Below are 21960 nucleotides of genomic sequence, written 5' to 3'. Positions count from 1 at the left end.
GTTAAAAAAACAATCACCACCACAGAAAGTCTGCCTTTCCAAGCCGGCAGCTGCCACAAGAACAGCTAAGCTCTCCGTCACCGGGTGTGTGGGGGGGGGGCGGGGGGGGGGCGAGGGGGGGTGCAGCAAGCCCCACCATAGAAGTGCTGTGTACCGACTGCCCAGCACCACACCTCTTCTACAGTCTCCAAGGCTGTCTTGAATCCACCACGGAGGATCAGCCGCCCGGCTCAGCAAAAGCCAGATGAATTCTAAACCAAATCCCATTCACAGGTACCAGGGTTAGGACAAAATACTGTATTGGGTGCTGGAAGTGTAGCTCAGAAATAAAGCAAAAGAAAGTGGGCTGGGTCCAGCTGTGGCCGCTCCGCCTCAGCTTCCTGTCCTGGGCTCGAGGCATGTGTCAACACACTCAGGCTCCGATGGGGCACGGGCCGCCAGGAGCAGGGCACTCTTCCCACATTGCCGGGATACACAATGGTGAACAGGACAGAAGGCTGGCTAGCCTCATGCTTTACGTAGCTGGCTAGCCTCATGCTTTACGTAGCTTCTCTGAAGACAGAGTAAAAGCAGAGGGTCTAGCCTGGACAACGAGACTCTGCCTAGCCTGGACAACGACACTCTGCTTCAGTCCTTGGCACAAAGCTGCCAACTATATTCACACGGGATCCCGCTTTGATCCCTTTGTGAGACTGCTGTGGAACTCCGGAAGGCTCTACTGGAGGAACAGAGATGCCGGCCTGCTGCGCTGTGCCCGCCCCTACCCCCACCCCACCCAAGGTGTCTGGGAACCAACAGAGGTCAAAACCTTCTCAGCTCCCTCATTCCAAGTAGGAAGAATTACCAAAGACCCACGCGGCCTCCTCCGCAAGCCCCTGGGACGAGCCGGAACAGGTCTGACTTTCTTCCCCCAACTTGGGGAGTGGCCGGGTCCTGCCTGGCTGTAGTCAGTGCATATTTAAGAAGTTTTATTTTTAGATGTATTTATTCTATTTTATGTAGATTAGTGTCTCTGTGCACCAATGCACACAGTGTCCTTGAAGGTCAGAAGCGTAAGCTGGATCCCTTAGGATGGAGCTCTGTCGTGAGCTGGGAAACAGATCCGTGTCCTCTGCCAAAGCCAAGAGCGTTCTTAACCGCCGAGCCGGCTCTTCAGTGCCCAGCACATATTTTTACAAGTGACTTGCACACGTTCTCACACAGGCAAACGCTGTGGAGCCACCACAGCTCTGACAAGGGGTAAATTTATCTAATTCAAGGATGGCTGGGAGAGACCTGTCTTCTTCATGTTAAGCCTTAGCTCAGCCTTGCCCTGACCAGCACAGAACCACGTTCTCAGATCTCTGTCTGTCTAGTTCCGTGTCCGCCCCGAGCCCCACCTCCCGCCCTCTCGGAAGGTTTCAAACACCGGAGGAAGGGGATGAGACTGACTTCCACGGACTCTCATCACGTGGCCCTACTTCCCAGCACAGCCATGGTGGATACGCAGGGATTCGTGGCTAGTTGTTTCCAGTGTGCTGGGCTGAGGGAGCACAGCCCTGAGCTTCTGCCGGTCTCTGCTGCATTTTCTAGGCCCATCTTATCTTTTGATGGCTGGTTAGGAGTTGGGGGGGGGTGTGTGCATGTGCGTGTGTTTGTGTGTGTGTGTGTGTGCTGTTTCCCAGCACGCCCCAAACCCTGCAGTATTTTAGGTTATTGGACCACTTTTGACTTTTAAGTAAAACCACTGACCTTTCCTGAGCTGCTTGCAAAACCACGCACAGCGAGAAAGTCCCCAGCCCAGATCTGGGCGCTGGGTGGGGAGAGCAGGTCCTGGGTGGGATTTGATGCTTGGAACTGAACTTGGGCCCCTGGAAGAGCAGCGTGTGCTCTACTGAGCCGTCTTTTCAGCTCTCTGTTCTAATTGTTAACGAGTGTCGTGGCACATGTGTGGAAGCCAGAAGACAACTTGCAGGAGTTAGTGCTCGCCCTCCACCCTGCAGGTCGAGAGGATCAAACCCACCCAGGTCATCAGCCTTGGCGGCAAGCCCCTTTGTCCACTGAGCCATCTCATCAGCCCTGCTTTTCAAATACTCACTTCCTTTCTCCCACAGAATTCCAAACAAACAAAAAAAGGGGGGGCAGGAGCTGTCTGAGTTAGGGTTTCATTGCTGTGAAGAGACACCACAACCCAGGCAACTCTTATCAAGGAAACCATTTAATGGAGGCTGGCTTACAGTTTCAGAGGTTTAGTCCATTATCACTACAGCAGGAAACATGGCGGCATGCAGGCAGCCGCGGCCCTGGAGGAGACAAGAATTCTCCATACTGATCAGAAGACAGCAAGGAGGATGCTCTCTCCTGCATTGGGCGGGGCCTGAGCACTAGGGGCCCTCAGAGCCCGCCCACACAGTGACACACTCCCTCCAACAAGGTCACACCCCTAAGAGTGCCAGTCCCCATGGGCCAAGCACATTCAAAACCAGGGCAAGAAACAAGCCACGTGCAGGAAATAGGACTTTAGAGGACGAACGCTCTAGGAGACAATCAACAGGACAGTCATAGCAAGTGGCCCCAGCTGGGCTGTGGGGTCTCCCAAGACACACCGCCGAGGACTGGGTACTCCCGGGTCTCGTGTAACTCATCCTGTAGCACACATGAAGAGCCTCCCTGAAAACCACCTGGCTGGGCTGAGTGTGAGGACAGACAAGGGAAACTGTCATGTTCACGTGACACAAGAAGACATGGAATTCATTCCACAAAGCCAAAGCTTTCTCTGGTGGGAATTCTGGTCTTGGGAATCCAACGTGAGCAACCACGGGGACCTCCGGGGACTTATGGGGGAATCAAAGACAACACTGCCGCAGAACATTGGGTTGGCTTATCTGCTTGAGTACAACAGAACCCACCCCTGACAGGATGGGAGCGGCACAGCTGCAGGTGACTATCCAGCTAACTGATGCCAAAGAGAGAAAAAACGTGACCTCAGAGATGAGAGCCGGGCCAGGCACCCGCACTCCACACCACCGGCCCCCTGGGACAAGCTGGGCTCATGATGGCTGCTGTGTCTGGATTATTAGGTACCAGAGGTGGGAGTGTTTGGAAGTGATAAATCACCTGAGCCCCCTGGCAATGACCCGCTCTTCTCTCTCTCTCTCTCTCTCTCTCTCTCTCTCTCTCTCTCTCTCTCTCTCTCTCTCTCCCCCCCCCCCCAGTTTGCATACACAGAGCTTGTGTGATAGGCACAGTACTGATTCAGAATCCAGTAAATACATGAGACTACACACACCTAACAGGTGTACTCACACACACACACACTTTACACACAAAAGCCTTGTGCACTATTGGGATAAGTTCATAGCCTCTGACAAATTCTGGGATCAGGAATCATCAGAGAGATAAGATAGGCCCCAAAGGCAAAGGCAGCAAGACAGTTGGTAATGGTGGCGGTGACAAGTGGGGGTGGGGCCGGAGAGTGAACTCTGCAGGTAGTGCACTGGGAACTGTGTTTCCATTCCCAGCACCCATACTGCGCCTCATAACCGACTCTAACTCCAGTTCCAGGGGATCTGATGCCCTCTCCTGGCCTCTGGGGGGGGGGGGGGCAACCAGGCACATAGCACAGATATGCATGCGGGCAAAGCATCCATACACATTAAAAAAACAAAATAGCACCCGAAAGTCCACCAGCAGGGAACCCAAAAAGTAAACTGGAGTCAAGAAATAAAAGAAGTCAAGAAAGAGGGGTGCAGGCAGTGCTCCTGTAGACTGAACTTCCCTCCAGAGTGTGCAGGAACCTTCCCGCCTTCTCCCCAAGCTACGCCCCCCAATTCAGGAAGGTCCCAGGGGAGGAAGGACGTCCAGCAATCGCACAGGAGGAGGCTAAATAATGAATTGTAAGGGTATGTTTTCTTTGGCCAGGGCAGTCTGGCCACACTCTGGAGGCTGCTGGGCAAACATTTTTCATATTTTAGTAGCTGGCCTATGCCCAAGGCAGTCAGAAGTTAAGTAAGCTTGAAGGAACTGCTCCCACCCTCTCTAAGGCCCCGAATTCTTAACGAGGCAGTAACTTCCACGATATCCACAGCTCCAACAAACCTGTCCTGCTGCCTTAAATATCACTCACCCCTCGCTATTTTTAATGAATGCAAATGATACAAGAACCAAAACACTTAGTGACACCCGGCTTTGTGGGCCTGCCCTGGCAGCTAACAGCCCAGGCAGATGGTCCTCAGAACCTCTGTGCCCAGGGCTACCACCGCACAAGCAGGACAGAGGGAACAGAAGGCAGGAAAGGCCCTCCCACCGTCCCACCTTCCCACCCTCCCACCCTCCCGGGACCAGGTGCAGACCCTCACTTCAGTCTCTTTATGACCCTGCTGCAGGGGAGAGGGAAGTGTAAAGAGGTGGGGGATGGGGGGACAAAAGGTATTTCTTTGATCTGAGAAAGGGGCTGGTCCCAGGCACCTCACAGACCTGTATGGCCTACACACACCCTGTATTCAAGGGCACTTCCCCAGGGACATGCCCACCCCGGCTGGAGTCCAGCAGATGCTGGGAACCTGAGGAGCCCAGCAACAGGGATCCCGAAAAGCCCACTCGGATCTTTCGTGGAAACAACAGCAAAAGGCAGTGTAAATAACTCAATTTACACCTTGTTTCCAAAAGTCTCTTTTGGCAGCAGAAACTAAAAGCAATTTGTCAGGAGTCTTAAGAACGACTCTGAAGCAATTTACTTCCAACTTGGGCTCAGAGGGATTTCTTGTCCCGTCAGCCTGATCAACACCTCTCTCTAGGGCTGAGGTATTGGCTGGCCCAGAGCAGCTACCGTGAATCCAGTGCCCCTGTCTTCACCCGTGGTGCCAGCAGCTGTCAGGAGACCCACAGGGGTCCACCCAAGTTCTCCAGGCCTTTCCTAGTCACTGTGCACAGGAGGCATCAGGACCACTAGACCCAGAACAGACAACTAGGAGGCTTAGGACAACTAAAGACCCACAGCCTGGTGTGGTCAGACACAAAAAGAACTTCAGGGCTGAAGATGGAGATCAGGGAGGTAGAGGGCAACCACCTAGCATGCGTGAAGCTCTGAATTCCATCTCCAGCACTGTATAAACAAGGTATGGTGGTGCAAGAAATGTAATCCCAGAATTAGGGAGTTCGAAGCAAGAAGATCAGGGTTCAAGGCCATCCTTGGCTACACTGCGACCTCCAGCCAGGCCAGCCTGAAACAACTGTGGCCTTGTCTTTAAAACAAAAAACAAAACAAAACAAAAAAGAAACAATTTTTTTAAGTGGATGGATGGTAGCTGGAGAGATTGTTCGGTAGTTAGGAGCATTTGCTGCTCTTACAAAAGACCCAGGTTCAATTCCAAACCCCTACGTGGCAGCTCACAATTGCCTGTAACTTCAGTTCTAGGGGACCTCACACCCCAGCAGGCCTGCATGTTGTACACAGACACACATCCAAGCAAAGTGTTCAAACACACAAAATAAAGTTAGGTAAATCTTTGGAATAAGAGTATGGGGCCTTCGGTGTTAGTTTCTGCACCTGCTGATTCAATCCACCTCACAGGGATCTTATTTTATTAGATTTATTTGTTTTACTATTTTGTACTAATAAGTGTTTTTGTGGGTATGTGTGCACCAATGCACATGCCTGGCACACACTGAAGTCAGCAGAGGGTGTCAGACCTCCTGGGATGGTGGTAAACTCCCTGTGGATGCTGGGAACAGAACCTAGGTCTTCTGCAGGAACAACCAATGCTCTTAACTGCTGAGCCACCTCTTTAGCCACAGATGAAGTTCTTTTTTTTTTTTTTAAATGCTACTTTATTGACAGAGAGACAGACAGAAAGAAAGACAGAGACAGAAAAAGCCATGTGTAGTGACACATGTTTTAAATGCCAGCACTGGGGAGACAAGAGATAGGCAGATATCTGTGAGGTCAGGCCAGTCTGGTCTACATAAAAAGTCCAGGACAGCCATGGCTACATAAAACATTTCTCGGGGGGGGGGGGGGGGGGGGCTAGAAAAGGGGAAATCATTTGAAATGTAAATAAATTATATCAAATAAAAAAAAAGACAAAAAAAAAGAAATTTAAAAAAAAAAAACATTTCTCAATTAAACAAACAAACAAACAAACAAACCTTGATAATACTCTCTGAATAATGCAGTAATACAGAATAAAGTCTACCCTGTATTATAGAATAGAAGTAATCTAGGCAGGATTTTAAAAACACGGGAGACTACACAAGTCCTATGCAAAACGTGTGGCATTTATTTTTAGCTTTTTTGCTCTGATCTGGCTGGTCGATTTAGCTCTGCAGTGCTAGTGACTGACCCCAAGGCCTTGTTTACACACACTGGGAAGTACTCTAATGCACTATACCTCCATGCCAACCACTGTAATAGACCTGACCGTGCACAGAAGGGTTACACACATGCCCGTGCAGCTGAGGGCCCACCATGCGCCGATGACCTTGGTCCAGTTTTGGTTTCCTGTATGGGAAGCTAAACCCAAATCTCATAGGTTTGTGCTGGCACTCACCTGTGGTCTCAGCATGCCTTCCATTTGAAACCATCTTATTAAGATACCCAAGAACTTATCTGTAGTCCAAGCAGGCCTCAAATCTGCAGACCTTCTGCCTCAGGCGACAGTGGAGCTGGGGTTACAAGCCAGTGCCACCAACGGCAGCTTGCAGACTTCCCACACTTGAGAAGCTTCAGCGTTGCAAAAATACCCTGTTTGTCATCCAGGTGCACCACAGGCCTTCTAGAAAGAGCTCCGAGAGCATCACACCTCTCTGTCCCTACCCATGATCGAAGGGAACCATGTACAACACAAGACCCTTCAAACCGTTCCTAAGCGGCTGGAGGAGAAGAGCCCTGGGCAGGGTTAATTAATGTGAGCCGGGGTTCTAATCCCCAGACCTATGGGCTGGTCTGCTTGTTTTAGATTTTCAGGACAAAGTTTCTCTATGTGACTGACCTTGCTGTCCTGGAAATCACTTTGTAGATCAGGCTGGGCTCAAATTCACAGAGATCCGCCTGCCTCTGCCAGGATTAAAGGCGTGTGCACCACATGCCAGCCACTATGATTTTTTTTTTTAAAGCTGGGCATCCCTGTAACCCTAGCTAGCTCTGGATGAGATGGGAGAAGAATCACTAGAACTTGCTGACAAGCCTACCTCCATAAAAAAGGGAAAAACAAAACCAAAAAGCAGTAAAAGCTAGATTGAGGGACAAACCTGTCTCAAGGGAGTAAGGCCAAGGGAGGGAGGGAGCAGGATATTCAAGTGTCTCTGCCTTCATGTACCTGAACATTCCCCATCTACTGGGCCCTGGAACACAAGTTGCATGCATGCCTTCCAGACGATCCACTAACTACCCCCCCCTTCCTATTAAGGTGTACCTTCCCAGAATTAGAATTCTGTGACTAAACAGGAAGACCATCCTGGAGCCCCTGCATGGCCTTCCAGAAGTGAGCCCACAAGCTCTGGTCTTGACAAAGGGAGCATTGCGTCTCATCTTCCATAGCACATACGTCCCTTCATCACACAAACCAGAACTCAGCCAAGGTAAGAATTTCAATAGGAAACAGGCCCTGGTGGCACAGGTCTGTGACCCTAGATACTCGGGAGACTGAGGCAGGAGAATCACACACATTAAGGCTTTCCTGGACAAAGAGTGAATTCAAGGTCAACCCAGGTAACTTTGAGGTCTAGCTCAAAAAGTTTAAAAAGAAAAGAGAGAGAGAGAAGAGAGAAGCAATACCTAGCTCGGTGGAAAAGCATAAACAGCTCTCGACTAGACTCCCAGTGTAACCAAGAAAATGACCACCCCATGAGTGTCCAGGAGGGCTGAGGGTGGCACAGAGACAGAGTGTTTCAGTCACACAATAAATACCCTGCTTTGACACCCCTGCCCACCCCAGTATACAGACTTCCAGGGCTTCTGGGCTACTTGGGTCTCCTAGAGTAGGAAAGACACAAATCCAAAAGATCTAAGCAGCACAAAACAGAATGAACGGCCCCAGCCCGGATCAAGCCCGCACTAGTGTGTCGCCAAAGGAAAGGCTGTGGCCTCCCTCCGGCCTGTCCCACTCAGGTCAGGTCTCCGGGCCCTGAACTTCCCGCATCTAGTCCCGGACCTTCCCTGAGCCCTTCTCTGAAAGCCCGGCGGCCTGGAAATTACTCAGTCTTGCCCTGTCCTAATTCACCCACAAGACATCCATTCCTGGAATGAGTCTCCGATCTCCCAGCTTTTAACATGAAGAAGACTAACCACAGGCTCATTCTTTCCTTAATGAGCAGTTTTGCCGGCTTAGGAAACAGCCCATCCCCCTCGCTTTCCCAAGGCTTCAAAAGTATCCCATCAGCTCGCACACACAGAGCTTAGATAGTGGCCTCACTTGATACTTACCTGTCAGATTAGAGGAAACAGCTTCTATTGAAAGTCACTAGAAGGTGGGAACATAAACAGCCCATAAATTCATCACCCTCATCAGCGACAACCCTTTTATGGCCCTCGACAGATCACACACTAAGTCCTTCCTACCTTTCAAAAGTGCCATTGATTTTAATGCGGACCATTATTTAATGGACTAAAGGAAACCGTGAACCAAATGCTACCTAACCGACTGTGTTATAGCCTCACTTAAAGACTGGTAACGGGAGAGGTGCACCTAGAGACAGCCGGGGAGCCTGTACTCGCTCCCCCAACTCTGCCGGCACTGGGAAGGCCATCTCTATCACACAGAGGAGGAAACAGTCAGCTGTCAGCTCTATTAGTAAAGAAATCATGGAGCAAAGGCCAGCCAAATGGCTTCCCCTGCAAAGATGCCGTGAAGGCCATGAATTCAATCCCATGGACCCTTGGCACAAGAGAAAACTAGCTCCTTAGAGTTACTGTCTGACCTGCATGCATGTCGGGGCAAGCGCGAGCTCCCCTCTGCTTCTCCCTCCTCACAGATATATAAAAAGAGTATATATATATATATTAAAAGAAATCATGGAGCCAAAGCTCAGTTTCTAAACAGATTTGTGAAATTTCCTTGGCGCTAGAGGGTGGGCGGGCACTCCCACAGACCCTCCTGGTTGAGGTGCCCATCAAAGGCCAACAGCACTAGTTTGGCCCATTAAAAAAAAAAAAAAATACCACCACCACCACCACCAACAACAACAACAACGAGGTCTTTTCCCAGTTGCACCTTCGTGGATGCCACTTCTAGCAACAACAAAAGAGAAACAGGTTTTGCTAGCGCCTGCCTTCCGGCAGGGCTGGCTGGAAGCAAGGGGGGACTTCTCAGCCAACTTACTATATATAAAGCACATTTAACGATCCTTTCAAGTCCTAGGAGTGAGAGGAGGAAAGGCTTCGTTGGAAACCTGATACTCTGGCAGCTAAGGGAGAGGGACTGGGGCCCTGAGAGTCAGTCCCTGGGGATAAACACCCTCCCAACCCCCTTTGTCTGCCAGACAGACACTTCCTGGAGGGGCAGGGGACTTTTTATGGCAAGCCCACCTAAAGACACCCCACCACCAGAGACCTGGACCGGGGATCTTTGGCCAACCCACCTAACCATAAACCTTCTATCTCCCCGCCAGACCTGCTGGGGTCCCTCTCTCCACAAATACCTGTGACCGCCATAAACAGCCTGAAACAGCCCCGTTTACTGCACAGCCTGCCTGCTGCTAAATGAGGGCATTTGTTTCAAATTTGCAAATACCGACAGCAGTGGAAACCTAAGTCCAGCCCTAAAATGCAATGTTCTGCATTCCTCGGGGCCTGAAGCACCTCGCTTCAAAAGCTTCGAGAGGCCCCGGCTGTTTACACACTGGTGGGGGCTATTGGGTGAGGTACTTCCCTGCTCCCTGAGGAGGCTCCTTTGATCCGGGCAGAGTGGGAATGGCAGAAAGGGGTGCCACCCTTGCCCAGGCGGACTGGGCCCACGCTCCCCTGCCCCTTGGGTCACCCACAGCAGAGCCTGGAAAAGGGAAATCTCGTGGGAAGGCCCAAGTAGAGACTCGCCTCAAATTGCCGACTGGAGGCAGGAGCAGCCCATCTTCAAAGGGCCCTGGAGACAAAGAAGGTTAGAGAAGGCAGGCAGGGGAGGCCACAGCACCTCAGCCTCTCCCACAGCCACAGAGGGGCCGATCCTCCGATCCTCCAACACCAAAAGCAAAACAAAACAACGAAAAACGAAGCATACCAGGTCACTGTCAAGAGCGGACTGAGTGCTTACTAAATCAAAGCCTCTTGTTTGGAAAAAGTGGGGGAGAGACGGATCCTCGGGCCCTCTGTGACTCCCGGAGTGGTGGTGGGATTCACATCACGGCCTTCGGAAGCTGTTTTTCATAGCAAGCATTTTCTTTAAATCGATGTGTTTAACGATCGGTTTAATCTCCTAAATTAACCAAACTGGGAAAATGAAGGGCTCCTTAGGGCTGGAATGAGGCCCCAGCGCTTCCTTTCTTGTTCCGCCCCCTAAAACCGCAAGACAAGGTGTTCTTTGTTCCCAATGGGCTTTGTTTTCAGGTGGCAGGGAACAGACTGTGACTCTCAAATGTCACCCTAGCCTATCATCTCCCCTGAGGACCCTTGGTCTGAAGGAACCTTCCCTGTCTTCCCTGGACTGGGAGACAGCTTGGCTTTGTTTTTCTAAGAGATGACAGAGATAAGTAAGTGGCTGGGACCCCCAGGGTCGCTGCTCGACGACACAGACACAGAATGTCCAGGCTTCATGGCAAAACAGAAGAATTTCAGATGCCAGAGGCAAACCTCGGCAGAGTCCTCACAAAGGACTCAGAAGCTCGGCTGAGGAGGGGGCTTCTCGGCACACAGCCTGCATCTCCCAGAATGCCGGAAGGCTTCGTCCAACCTCCACTCCACTCGCAGGAAGGCCGTCAGGCCCAGAGCACTGTAATCACCGAATGAGTGCCGGTCTAGGCCAGCCTAGCTCAAGGTGTGATCCTAACAAGTAGCCACGGTCTGGAATGATGGCAGCACCCTAGGCGCCAAGACCTGCAACCTTGATCTTCCAAAAGCAATGGGCAGAGAAAAGGACTCACGGGCAAAGCTGAACTGTGGGAATGCGGGCATGAGTTCTAGATCTGGACACTACATAGTGAGTCTGGCTGGAAGCTCTTAAAACATTTAAGACCGGGATGGGATAGGAGGTTCCCAAAGGGGAGACCTGGGAGGCGGAAAACATTTGAAATGTAAATAAAGAAAATATCCAATTAAAAATAAACAAACAAACATTTAAGACCTACACAGACCTCTGAATGGGTCACCTAAAATCTTAATCTCACCATTTAATATACAAAACAGAGGAGAGGTGGCAATCTCAAAAGATCTCTCCAGGGAGGGGTCTTTCCACCCTCTATTTGTCCAGAAAAAGCAAAGTGTAGTCCACTCTCTGACTGCAGCAGAGTCTTCTTACATTGCCTGCAAAGTCCTCTGCCCAGACATCCCCCGTGACGATGACCGGACCCAGGGACTGAAGTGGAGACCTCCGCAGAGGCCCCAGATCTGGCTCAGGCTCTGTCACCGGCTTTCCGGTGCTGAGCACAGATAATTCTCGTGTACCTCGGTTTCCCTGTCAGGTGCACACTCACTGACCCCTCCAAAAGCCCCTCGTCCGACCCACCTACCACTGAGCCTTGTGGACCCAGAGTCAGTAAGGGGGAACAAGTTCTGTAAAACAGGGTGTCGTTTGAGAGCTACTGCAGCCAACGCCCTTTCCTGGCTTCAAGACCTGCTTTGGATAAAGAAGGGACCGGCCAGGTCTAAACCTGGGCCTTTTCTTAGTCAAAGAAAGGCTTTGAATTTTCTCCCCACTTGGGCATGGTAACAGGCAATGCCAGCACTGGGGAGGAGGGGGCAGGAGGGTCAAAAGTTCAAGGTTACCCTCAGCGCCAGAGTGAGCTCAAGCCAGAGCCTGAGGGACAAGCAACTCTGTCTCAAACAACAGCCAGGCTGGTGAGATGTCTCAGTAGGTAGAGACTGGCAATGACAACCTGGATCCCATCCCTGGGACCAACATCACAGAAGGAGAAAACGGAGCCCTGCCAGTCGCCCTGTCCCTCACACCACAGCACAGGCGTGTGCTCACTGACTGTGCATACAAATACTGTACTTTAAAAAAACTAGTAACTCCCTCTGGTCGAAAATCTCCTCAAACTCCTGTCTCCCCAGCTCAGGAGGCATGGGTACTTCAGAGATCCCCTGACCTGGAATCTTCAAAGCCCAAGGGTTTAAGACTGAGGCGCAGGCCTTCTCGAGGGTCCCTCTGCTTCAGGAAGTTCGCTGCCTGTCCCCAGGGAAAGCAAGGGAAGCCGGAAGCCAAAGAATGGAATGTGAGGTAATCTTCAAGCTGCTGCTTCTCCAGACTCAGTCAACCTTCTGTGCTGTTATCACAGGAAGCTAGAAGCCTGCGTCTGCCAGGCAGCACAATCTTCTGGGAGGAGAGGAGCCAATAATTCAAGACCTCAGCAGCTCCAGACAGACGCGGCATGGTATAGTACCAGCTGGGTGGTGGTACTCCACTTCACCACTGAATGTGTCAGGCCAACTGTCATGAAGAGGGCTGCTTTGAAACATCTGCACAGGGTCACTAAAATCATCTCATTCATCAGATGGAAGACCAAGGCCTGCTGATTCCAAACTAGCTCCAACTGGACAGCCATGAGTAATTCTGGATTGTACACAGCCGGAGTCCAGAGATCCTACAATGTTACCGTCACTTGGAAGAAAGGATTCCAATTTCTTTTATTAAAAAAAAAAAGACTTATTATTTTATGTGTGTTGGTCTCTTGCCTACATGTATGTCTGTGAGGTGTCATATCCCCTGGAACTAGGGTTACAGACAGTTTTGAGCTGCCAGACAGTTTGTGGTTGCTGGGAATTGAACCCAGGTCCTTTGGGAGGACATACAGTGCTCTAAAACCAATGAGCACTCTCTCCAGCCCCCGATCTCTCTCTCTCTCTCTCTCTCTCTCTCTCTCTCTCTCTCTCTCTCTATACCTACCTATCTATCTATCTATCTATCTATCTATCTATCTATCTATCTATCTATCTATCTTCTTTGTAGTGCTGGGAATCGAACCCAGGGCCCTGTGTATGACAGGCGAGTGCCCTTCCACTGAGCTACTGCTCCAGCCATAGATCCCCATTCCTAATGTACACAGAGCACTATTGAAGCTGGCTGCTGGGACACCTCAGCAGTCCCCAAAGTAGACCAGCATCCTCCTCTCTGCTTCACCTCCACCCCTACTCCCAAGAAGGGGGACACAAAAGAGCCAGTATGTCTCCTGAAGGAGAGGCCATGCAAACTAGTTTCGCTCCTACTTGAGGGCCTTCATCCCTGGCCACAAAGCGCCGCCCACCTCCTTGTGGTGGTGACAGAGGTTCCCACTTGTTACACAGAGCCACTGACTGGAGAAAGCCTCGCAGCACGCGTGATGATAGAAGCCCTTCCTCTGGGTACTCTAAGCATCTGCCTGAGCTGCGAGAAGCCAGAAAGCCAACTCCGAAACCCCGTGTGAACGTCCACATGCAGACAGCCATGGTGGCCCTGGACCAGTAACAGACCTTCTAGGTGGTACCCCTTCTAGGTTGGAGGGCTCAGAGAGGAGTTTCCCACCAGGAATGTTTAGTGGCTGTACCACATTTTCTACACTGTAGTTGCAATGTTGAAACCTGTTTAGAAAAATCCATGCTTTGGGGCTGAGGTGCAGCCCAGTGGAGGCCCCTCTAAGCATCTGCTAGCACCCACCCGAGGTCCAGCCCCACCACCTCAAACAAACAAGGAAACGAACCCCTATGGTCAGGAAAGCCCAAGGGTCGCTGGGAAAAAAATCCTCAGGACTAGCTACAAGCTGCTTCCAGACACTAGCGTGTGCTCGCTCTCGTGCTCTCTCTCTCTCTCTCCCTCTCTCTCTCCCTCCCTCTCTCTCTCTCTCTCTCTCTCTCTCTCCTCTCTCTCTCCACAGGGATGGGTGGATTAACAGGGACTGAGGAACTCTCATCAAGCAGATAAGAAACTGTGGCTTAGAGCAGTTAATGTGACCAGCTCATGGCCATTGTGTCCGTGGCAACGGTGGAGGACTGGAAATGGAAAACACGCTCCGGTCAGCAGGTAACTCCGCACACTTTACCACACGTGGGTGCCGGGAAAGAGTGGCAAAGAACCACCCAAGTCTTCAGAGCCTACTGAAAGTCAGTCTAAGCTGGGGACTGCTTCCTCAGATCCTCCCTCTCTCTCAGGTCCTCCCTCTCTCTCAGGTCCTCCCTCTCTCAGCTCCTCCCTCTCTCAGCTCCTCCCTCTCTCAGGTCCTCCATCTCTCAGGTCCTCCCTCTTTCCTTTCCAAGGCCCTGCTGCCTGAAAGAGTGCAGTGGACAAAACCAGATACCTTGAGTCAAATGACTTAGCTAAATAATGTCATGGATATCCATTCCAGAGAGAGAGAGAGAGAGAGAGAGAGAGAGAGAGAGTAGAGAAGTGGAGTGGAGGCCGGCCATGACAACGTGGAGGAGGGGGAGAGCCCAAGGGGCAGAGAGATGAGAAAATGTGGGACAGCGGAGAGCAAAAAAGAGAGAGGAGGGGCAAGTAGCCCCTCTTATAGTGGGCCAGATCTCTGGGGCGGGGCATACCTGGCTACTGCCAAGTAGGTGTGGGGTGGAGCTTAGACAGAACACTAACACCTCCCACCCCCCACCCCATCTGCTCCTGCTACTACCTCTTGGTCTTACTATCCCATACTTTCCGGAATGTTCTTCTATTCTGGATAGCACTTAACCAAATGACGTCCTTCTTTATGCTCCATGAAATAGGCATCTCTCCATCCTGTCTCCTCCCCAGCGCTGGTCCTAAGACACCTCCACTCTTAGAAGACACTGTGGACAGGCTCCTCCCAGGCCCCTCAGTGCTGACAAGCACCCTCTTTCTTGCCACTACACCTCCATTTCAGACTGGCAAATCTTCCTTCCCAGCCAGGCATCATGGTACACGCCTCTAATCGCAACATTCGGGAGACTGAGGCAGGAAAGACTGCGGCCAGCCTGAGCTACTCAGCAACCTTGAGGCCGGCCTGGCCTATTAGCAATCCCCTGTCTCTGAAGTCAAATAAAACACACAAAACATTCATTCCCTCCTGCTACTCAATATAAGAGTTTTCCACCAAGCGCTTTATAAATGCAATTTCCCTTTGGAATCTGGATAGGCTATTCAAAAATTACAATATAATTTAATAAAGGGGGCGGGAGGGAGCCTTTCCTGTCCCTCCCCCATGATTCTGATTGACAGGTCTGTGCTAAGGCCCAGGAAACACAAATTTAAATGAACGACCACGAGTTACCTGCTTCCTCCTTACTTGTTTTACTCTCCACCCGATGTTCTAGAGAGCTGTCCCGCCTCTGTCTTCCTCACAATTTGGGACCCAGTTCTCAGAAGTCCCTTGCACACTTAATGAGCAAGGTCACGTACACTCTCCTAGCCTAAGTGTGCAAGAGGATGAGCAGCGGCTCTCTCTGTGGGACACTCACCTGTGCGCTCTGCTCACCCGAGGCATGCCTCAGTTAAGGCAGGCAGAGAGACAGGAGTGTGGCCAGCCAAAGGGAAGGGGCCAGCGTGCTGCCCAGCAGAGGGCCCTTCCCACCCCGGTGCTGTTTGTACGGCATTCCTGGGAGGGAAATGGCCTCAGCACAGAGAAGAAGAGAGAATGGAAAAAGTGACATGTTCAGAGGGCTTCCTCAAACCACTGATTAGCTGTGGCAGCGGCAGCGCCAGCTCTACCGAAGCGCCAGGGGGCTCGGCAGGGGCGACAGCCCACTTGGCAGTGAACTTAAGAGAACCCCAGGGTGGAAGGCTAACCCAGCAGGCCATAATGGTAAGGCTTCCCTGCTAAGCAGACGGTGCCAGAGAAGAACGGAGGAGCAGGGTGGGCAGCACCTCCAGGGCAAGTGAGGGCCTGAACCAGCAACCGCAGCCCGGCCTAGGAGCCAGCCACATGGCTCCAGCCGGAGGCAGTGTGCCTGGGCACAGCGGCGGCGGGGCGGCTACTGAGGTTAGGGAAAATAGAGGGAGTTGAGGGACACAGGCCAAGGACACCCAACCCGGCTTAACCCCTTTCTCCCATCAGGAAAACACCAAAGCCTGAGTCCCTGGCCCTAAACTGCTCTTAGCTCTAACAAGCCAGCCTCCATGGCAGGCACGCGAGGATCACAGGCTCACGGAAGCTGTGCCGGCTCAGACACACACTCTACAATCCCCCAAGTCCCAACATGAAAGCCAAGCAACACCGCGGCCCGTGGAAGCTGGAGGAGGAGCCTCCCTCTATGGACCAAGTGGGCCCTGAAAAGCTGCCCTTCGACAACTTTTCTTGATTTAAAAAAAAAAAAAAAAATCAGTTCCTTCAGGAAAAGCAATAACTTTAAAAAGTGCTAAAACTCACATTATGTAATGTCACACACCTCCCGGAGTTTGCATACATCAACAGGCAAGTTTCTTAACAAAATCAAATTCAAATCAAACCCAAAATACCATAACCTTTAAATTTACGTATCAGGGGCATCGAAGATGACCGACCCAGTGGGTAAAGACACCTACCACGGATCCAGATGACCCGAGGTCTGTGACCCGGGGGCCACACGGAAGAGAACCAACACCTGAAAACTACCCTCTAACCTCCACCAACTCATCCATACATACAATAAGTAAATAGTAAAGTAAGAAATGTATGAATCATTCCAGGAGATATTCACAGGAACAAAGTCACTTAGTGCACATCTAAGTACTAAGACCCAAAGTCTCAGCCCGCTGACACCGTCACAACAGCAAGGACTGTTTTGAAGTTTCTATTATGTAAGCAGAATGTCTACACAGGACCTGTAGAGATCCGGGCTCTCACCACAGCAGAGCATGCTCTCCCTGCACTTGAGAGGTTTAGAAAGGAAAGGAGGAGGGTGACTTTGAAGTCAATCCAGACTCCAAAAAGACCAGTTTGTGATTCTAACTTATTCGCTCGGAGATTACTCAGTGTTACTCGTATAGATAGGACTCTGGGTGGTAAAGTTACAGATGTCTAGGTCCACACACATTCTCAGCATTAGTTCTTCATCCATAGCTTCTTGGGGCAAGACAGCTTCGGCAGGCTGAAGCGGCTGTCCATGCCAAGATCCCTTCCAGGCCAGGAACACCACATCAAAAATCAGAAAAGCCCACCAGAGGACAGGAAGAGTGTCTGTCCCCTTGATTCCACCATGATGGTGCAGGTCACCAGAGAGATGACAAGCAATGCAACCCTAGAGAGGTTGGACACACAGACCCAACCCCACGCCCATCTCACCGCATCACACAATGCCTAGGATGAAAAGGAGAGGCTTAACTGTGCTACCTGAGTTATCTTTTCCTTCCCTTTTCTAATTGTCCTGGGTAAGGACCCACTCTAAATAAGGTTCCATGCTAAAGGAATTCCACAGAGGAAATCCAACTGGGACAAAAATACGGAAGGTGAATTCAGAATGATAGAGTCCATGGTAGCTCAGTTAGACTGCTTGCTGAATATGCTGGGAGACTTGGATTTGAACCCCAGTAATGCATAAAACTGGCACACCTGTAATTGTGGCACTAGGGAAGTACAGGCAGGAGGATCAGACGTTCAAGACCATCCTTAACTACATAGCAAGGTCAAGGCTAGGGTAGGCTACTTTGAGAACATGGATGCATGGATGAATAGAGATGGATGGATGGATAGATGGAATCTCGGGCAGATAGACAGACAGACAGACAGATAGACAGACAGACAGACTGATAGATAGAAGGCAGACAGGAAGGAAGGAAGGAAGGAAGGAAGGAAGGAAGGAAGGAAGGAAGGAAGGAAGGAAGGAAGGAATTTACCTAGATCACAGGTCCAGAGCCTGAGCTGTCAATCTCTGCTGCTCTGATCACACCCTCTGTGAAGGTGTTCTCCCCCTGTTAAAGCCACCACTGATAAAAGCAAGTACCAGGCCTGAATTACAGGCTGCAGGGTGCTGGGGAATCCAGCCCTCACTACAGCATATCCCGAAAGTGAGGATTCAGTTTCCACAGAGATGCCAAAGCCTGGAGACCCAAGGAGCAGGACCGGAAACAGGAGGAACAGGCGGAAACTACATATTACCAAAGAGCTGGCTCTCAGACGGCTCAGCAGGTAATGGCACCTGCCACCAAGCATGACAACCTGATTGACATCCCTGGGAGCAACACAATGAAAGGAGAGAAGGGATCCCAGCCAGTCAGTCAGTCAGTCAGTCATCTTCTGACCTCCACAAGTGCACTGCAGCACACCCACGTATTCGAACACTCGAACTTGAGCACACACAGAGATAAATGTAAAAAAAATAACCGAAGGACAACAAGAACCCAGGTTTTGGTCAGGTGTGGTCCTACTATCTTCTAATCCCAGTTCTCTGGAGGCTGAGGCAGGAGGATCATGAGTTCTAGGCCAAGAAGGGCCGCACAATGAGCACAGGGCAAGCATGGCACATGTAGTAAGACCCTGTCTGAAAGGGGGGTGGGGTAGAGGGTCTGGGTTCCCGACTTTAAGCCTTCTCTTCCTCCTCCACCTTATTTATCTCACCAGGGATCTCAAGGTTTGGAAAGTAACTTGGGAATTTACAGCATAATTACCCAAACTTCAAAAATGGTTGAATCCACAAACCTGGGCAGGCTAGGTCGCTAGCCCAGCCTCTTCCCTACAGCTTCCGTTAATGACACAGTTAAACAGGATGGGGAAATGTGCTTCGATCTATTAAAACCTCCTTGTCCCCTGAAGACATGCATCTGGGGTGGGTAGAGTCCCTGGATCTCACCAGAAGAGCAGGCGCCTCAGCTGAAATTGTTTACAGCACACGGATAGGTTTCACACCAAGGCACATTTGGTGGAACCGATTTAAGACTCTCATTAAAATGTTTCTTTGTGGAGATACCCCCCCAACTCCCTCCTATCCAACCCCCAGGTCACACGCACCCTCCCCAGGACACCCACCACGAGAGTTCACATACTGAACATCAGAGTCCTCATAGAAGAAATTGGCAATTTAGTGGTGTTGAGCAAGGGCCATCTCCACCAGAACTTGCCTTTGACTTCAGAAAGCTAAACCGCAGCAGCAAATACAGCTACACACACCAAAACCCACCAGCCGGCCCAGGAGGCCTGTGAGCTGCAGCCGCTTGCCCATATGGTTGGGCCTTCATCCCGACTGTTAAAAAAAAAAAAAAAAAAAAAAAAAACTTACATCCTTCCTCTGGGAGCAGATGTGGGACTTTGCCATGAGCAATCACTACCCCACACATAAGGAACATGGGACAAGTCCAGAAACACCAGCTTAGGAATTCCCAGGACCGGTTCTTTTAGGCTATGCCTATCTCTTTTTTTATAACTAGAGGTGGGAGACACTTTCATTCTCTGGCCCCTAAACCCTCAACAACTGGTCAGGAAGATGACAGCGGGCAATTCCCTGCCCCTGACCTCCTGGCTAGAACTCTTTAAAGGAACGGTTAAGTAAGTTCTTTTTAGGTTAAGATCTAAGACAGTCCCCTGGGCAGAATGTGTCCCCAAAGAGGGCTGTTTCCGCAGACCACCACTGGTAGTTTTGTCTTGGAAGGTAAAGGGGGAGTCATTTGGTTCTTGCTGTTCGGGGACAAGCAGACTGGGCATTTGGGTAACTTGGTGATTTCCAGTTAAGTCACTTACAACACCTTAGTTGTGACTGACTCTCAGGTATGATCAGCCAGGAAATAAGTCTACGGGACAGGGTGCCCCTTGTTTGCCCTGGAGATGGGGGGGGGGGGAGGCACACCCTCACCAAAGTAGAGAGGCCCTCCATGAAAAGCCAGATTGAGCTCTTCTCCCCCCCAGTTTCTGCCCTTAGAAAGAGAGACAATCCTTTCCTCCGAGAACACAGACAGGATGGAAATCCAGGAAACAGCAGAGCAAAGCCCGTCCACACCTTGGCAAGCCGGCCATGCCCGATTTTGGCAGAGGCCTTCACTTATTAGTCACCACTACAGTCTGGGACCCTCCACTCCCGGGATACGACCCTGGCACCGAGTAGGCTCAAGGCTGGGGCCTAGTTGGAGGAGGAGATGATGCACTTCTCAAGCCAACCTGCCCTCACTCGCAGGGCCATCTGGGGTTCCAACTTGCCCCGGAACTTGCAAGGAGGGACCCGGGCGCAGCGGGCCGGCATAGGTAACAAAGCTCCGCGCCAGGCGTGCCCCATGTCAGCTCGGTCGCGATCGGGAGCCAGGCCGGTCCCCCTCATCTGGGCTCCAATGCCCGGGGCATTCCCGGGTGTCCGCACCCTCTCACGGGCCGGGGGGGGGGGGGCGCTGCTCTTCCAAAAAGGAGCTCTCAGCAGAGCTCGGGAGCCAGCGACTCCGGGCAACGCTCGAGCAAACTCTCGGATCGGGCGGGGAGAACTCGCTGCAAACGCGTCCCCGCGCCCCAGTGCACCGTGTCGCCACCGCGTAGGGGGCGTCGCCAACCCCGGGTCCTCGAGCCCCCCCCCCCCAGCGAGCCTCTCCACCTCCCCAACCACCCAGCCCACCTCTCCAGGGCCCTTCCAGCCCCCGGGACTCCCGCGCTTCTCAAAGCCCAGCTCGGATCCTCCCGGTTCTCAGGGGACTCACCAGCCAGCAGAGGCAGAAGCAGGACTCTGAGCAGAGGCAGCGGGCGGGCTCCCATCGTGGCGGGCTGCAGACGAGCAGCGAGGTACAAGGACCACGGCGAGCCGGCGCGCACGGACCGGAGCGCGGGGGCCGCCTCAGCAGCTACAGCCCGAGCCCGAGGCGTCCGGAGCTGGAGCCGCGCGCGCCCCGTACATCCAAGCCTCGAGCGCGCCGCCGCAGCCGCCGCCAAGCCACGCCCCCAACGCCCCCTCCCCTCCGCCTGCACGGCGCCCCGCCCCCTGACGCCCCCTTCCCTGCCGTCGAGGGGAGGAGCTGGCAGAAGAGGGAAGGATCTGGAGAGGGATGGGGTGGGGTAGGGGGTGTGCCAGTGGCAGTCTGTCTCAGGGGAGTGCCGCAGACCTGGGACGCAGGAAAACCAAAGTGATTCTCAGGACTCCGTGGGCCCCTCTGAACCTACCTGGAGGTCTGGAGCAATAGTTTGCCCAGTATTCTCCAGGTTGGTGGAGTTGAGCAACCCGAAGTGCTGCAAGAGACAAACCAGCAGGGTGTCTCAGAAGACAGGGAGGGCATAGCCAGGATGTCTCTGAAGAAGACGAGGAGGGCACAGCTGTGGTGCCCTGTGGAACAGATGTAGCCGGGGAGGGGGAGGGGCGTGCGTGACTGAAGTCAGCTTTGACACTGCACAAATCTGAACCCAAGGTAGAAACCCTGGGCTCTGAACGCCAGCAAAAGCTATTAAACAGACATTCACCCCAAGTCCATCTCCAAGCAGTCTGGGCTGTGTCAGGGCATGGCCAAAGCTCCAGCTGTGGGGAGGCCCAGCGCAGCCCTTGTTCCAGGCCCCCTCCACCCCCAGCGCCACCACCCCCACATTCTTTCTTTGTTGTGAAAGCAGCAAGGGGTGTGGGAGGCGGGTCAAAAGAAGTCAAGCTTTAGAAGATGGGCCCCAGCTGCTGACAGGCCTCCAGGATATGCAAGAGAGGATGGATAGCGCCTTGTCCCCCCTTCTGGCTCCGGAGGGCCCCCCAGGCCTGCTTAGACCTCCCTTCCCCCAAGCAGCTGGGAGGAGGGAAGGAAGCCACAGAGGGCCTCACAGGCAGAAGTGGCGCCAGGACTCCAGGGTCCTGCCACATGGCCACCACATGTCCCTGACAACCCAGGCCACAGCACCTTCTTCTTGTGCGCCTCTTTCCCCATCCCCCAGATGCCTTCCTCCCGGCCCTGCTGAAGAGGGTACAAACGCGGCCGGAACCAAGAAAGCCAAGAATTCAACAGTCCTGCACTCCCACCACTGCCCTCGTCCTTC

General features: G+C 52.2%; 1 protein-coding gene across 1 annotated transcript in view; it reads right to left on the bottom strand.

Annotated features, from left to right (window-relative positions):
• Ptk7 (protein tyrosine kinase 7 (inactive)) overlaps positions 1–20877 on the bottom strand; it is a 64326-nt gene extending 43449 nt beyond the window's left edge. The window contains exon 1 of the mRNA XM_052192692.1: positions 20655–20877. Coding sequence (XP_052048652.1) covers positions 20655–20709 — 55 coding nt within the window. The 5' untranslated portion in view covers positions 20710–20877. The remainder of the gene's footprint in view (positions 1–20654) is intronic.
• Positions 20878–21960: the final 1083 nt, after the last annotated feature.

This window comes from Apodemus sylvaticus, chromosome 9 (genome assembly GCF_947179515.1).
Source record: "Apodemus sylvaticus chromosome 9, mApoSyl1.1, whole genome shotgun sequence".
NCBI lineage: Eukaryota > Metazoa > Chordata > Mammalia > Rodentia > Muridae > Apodemus > Apodemus sylvaticus.
This window is presented reverse-complemented; position numbering and strand designations above follow the sequence as displayed.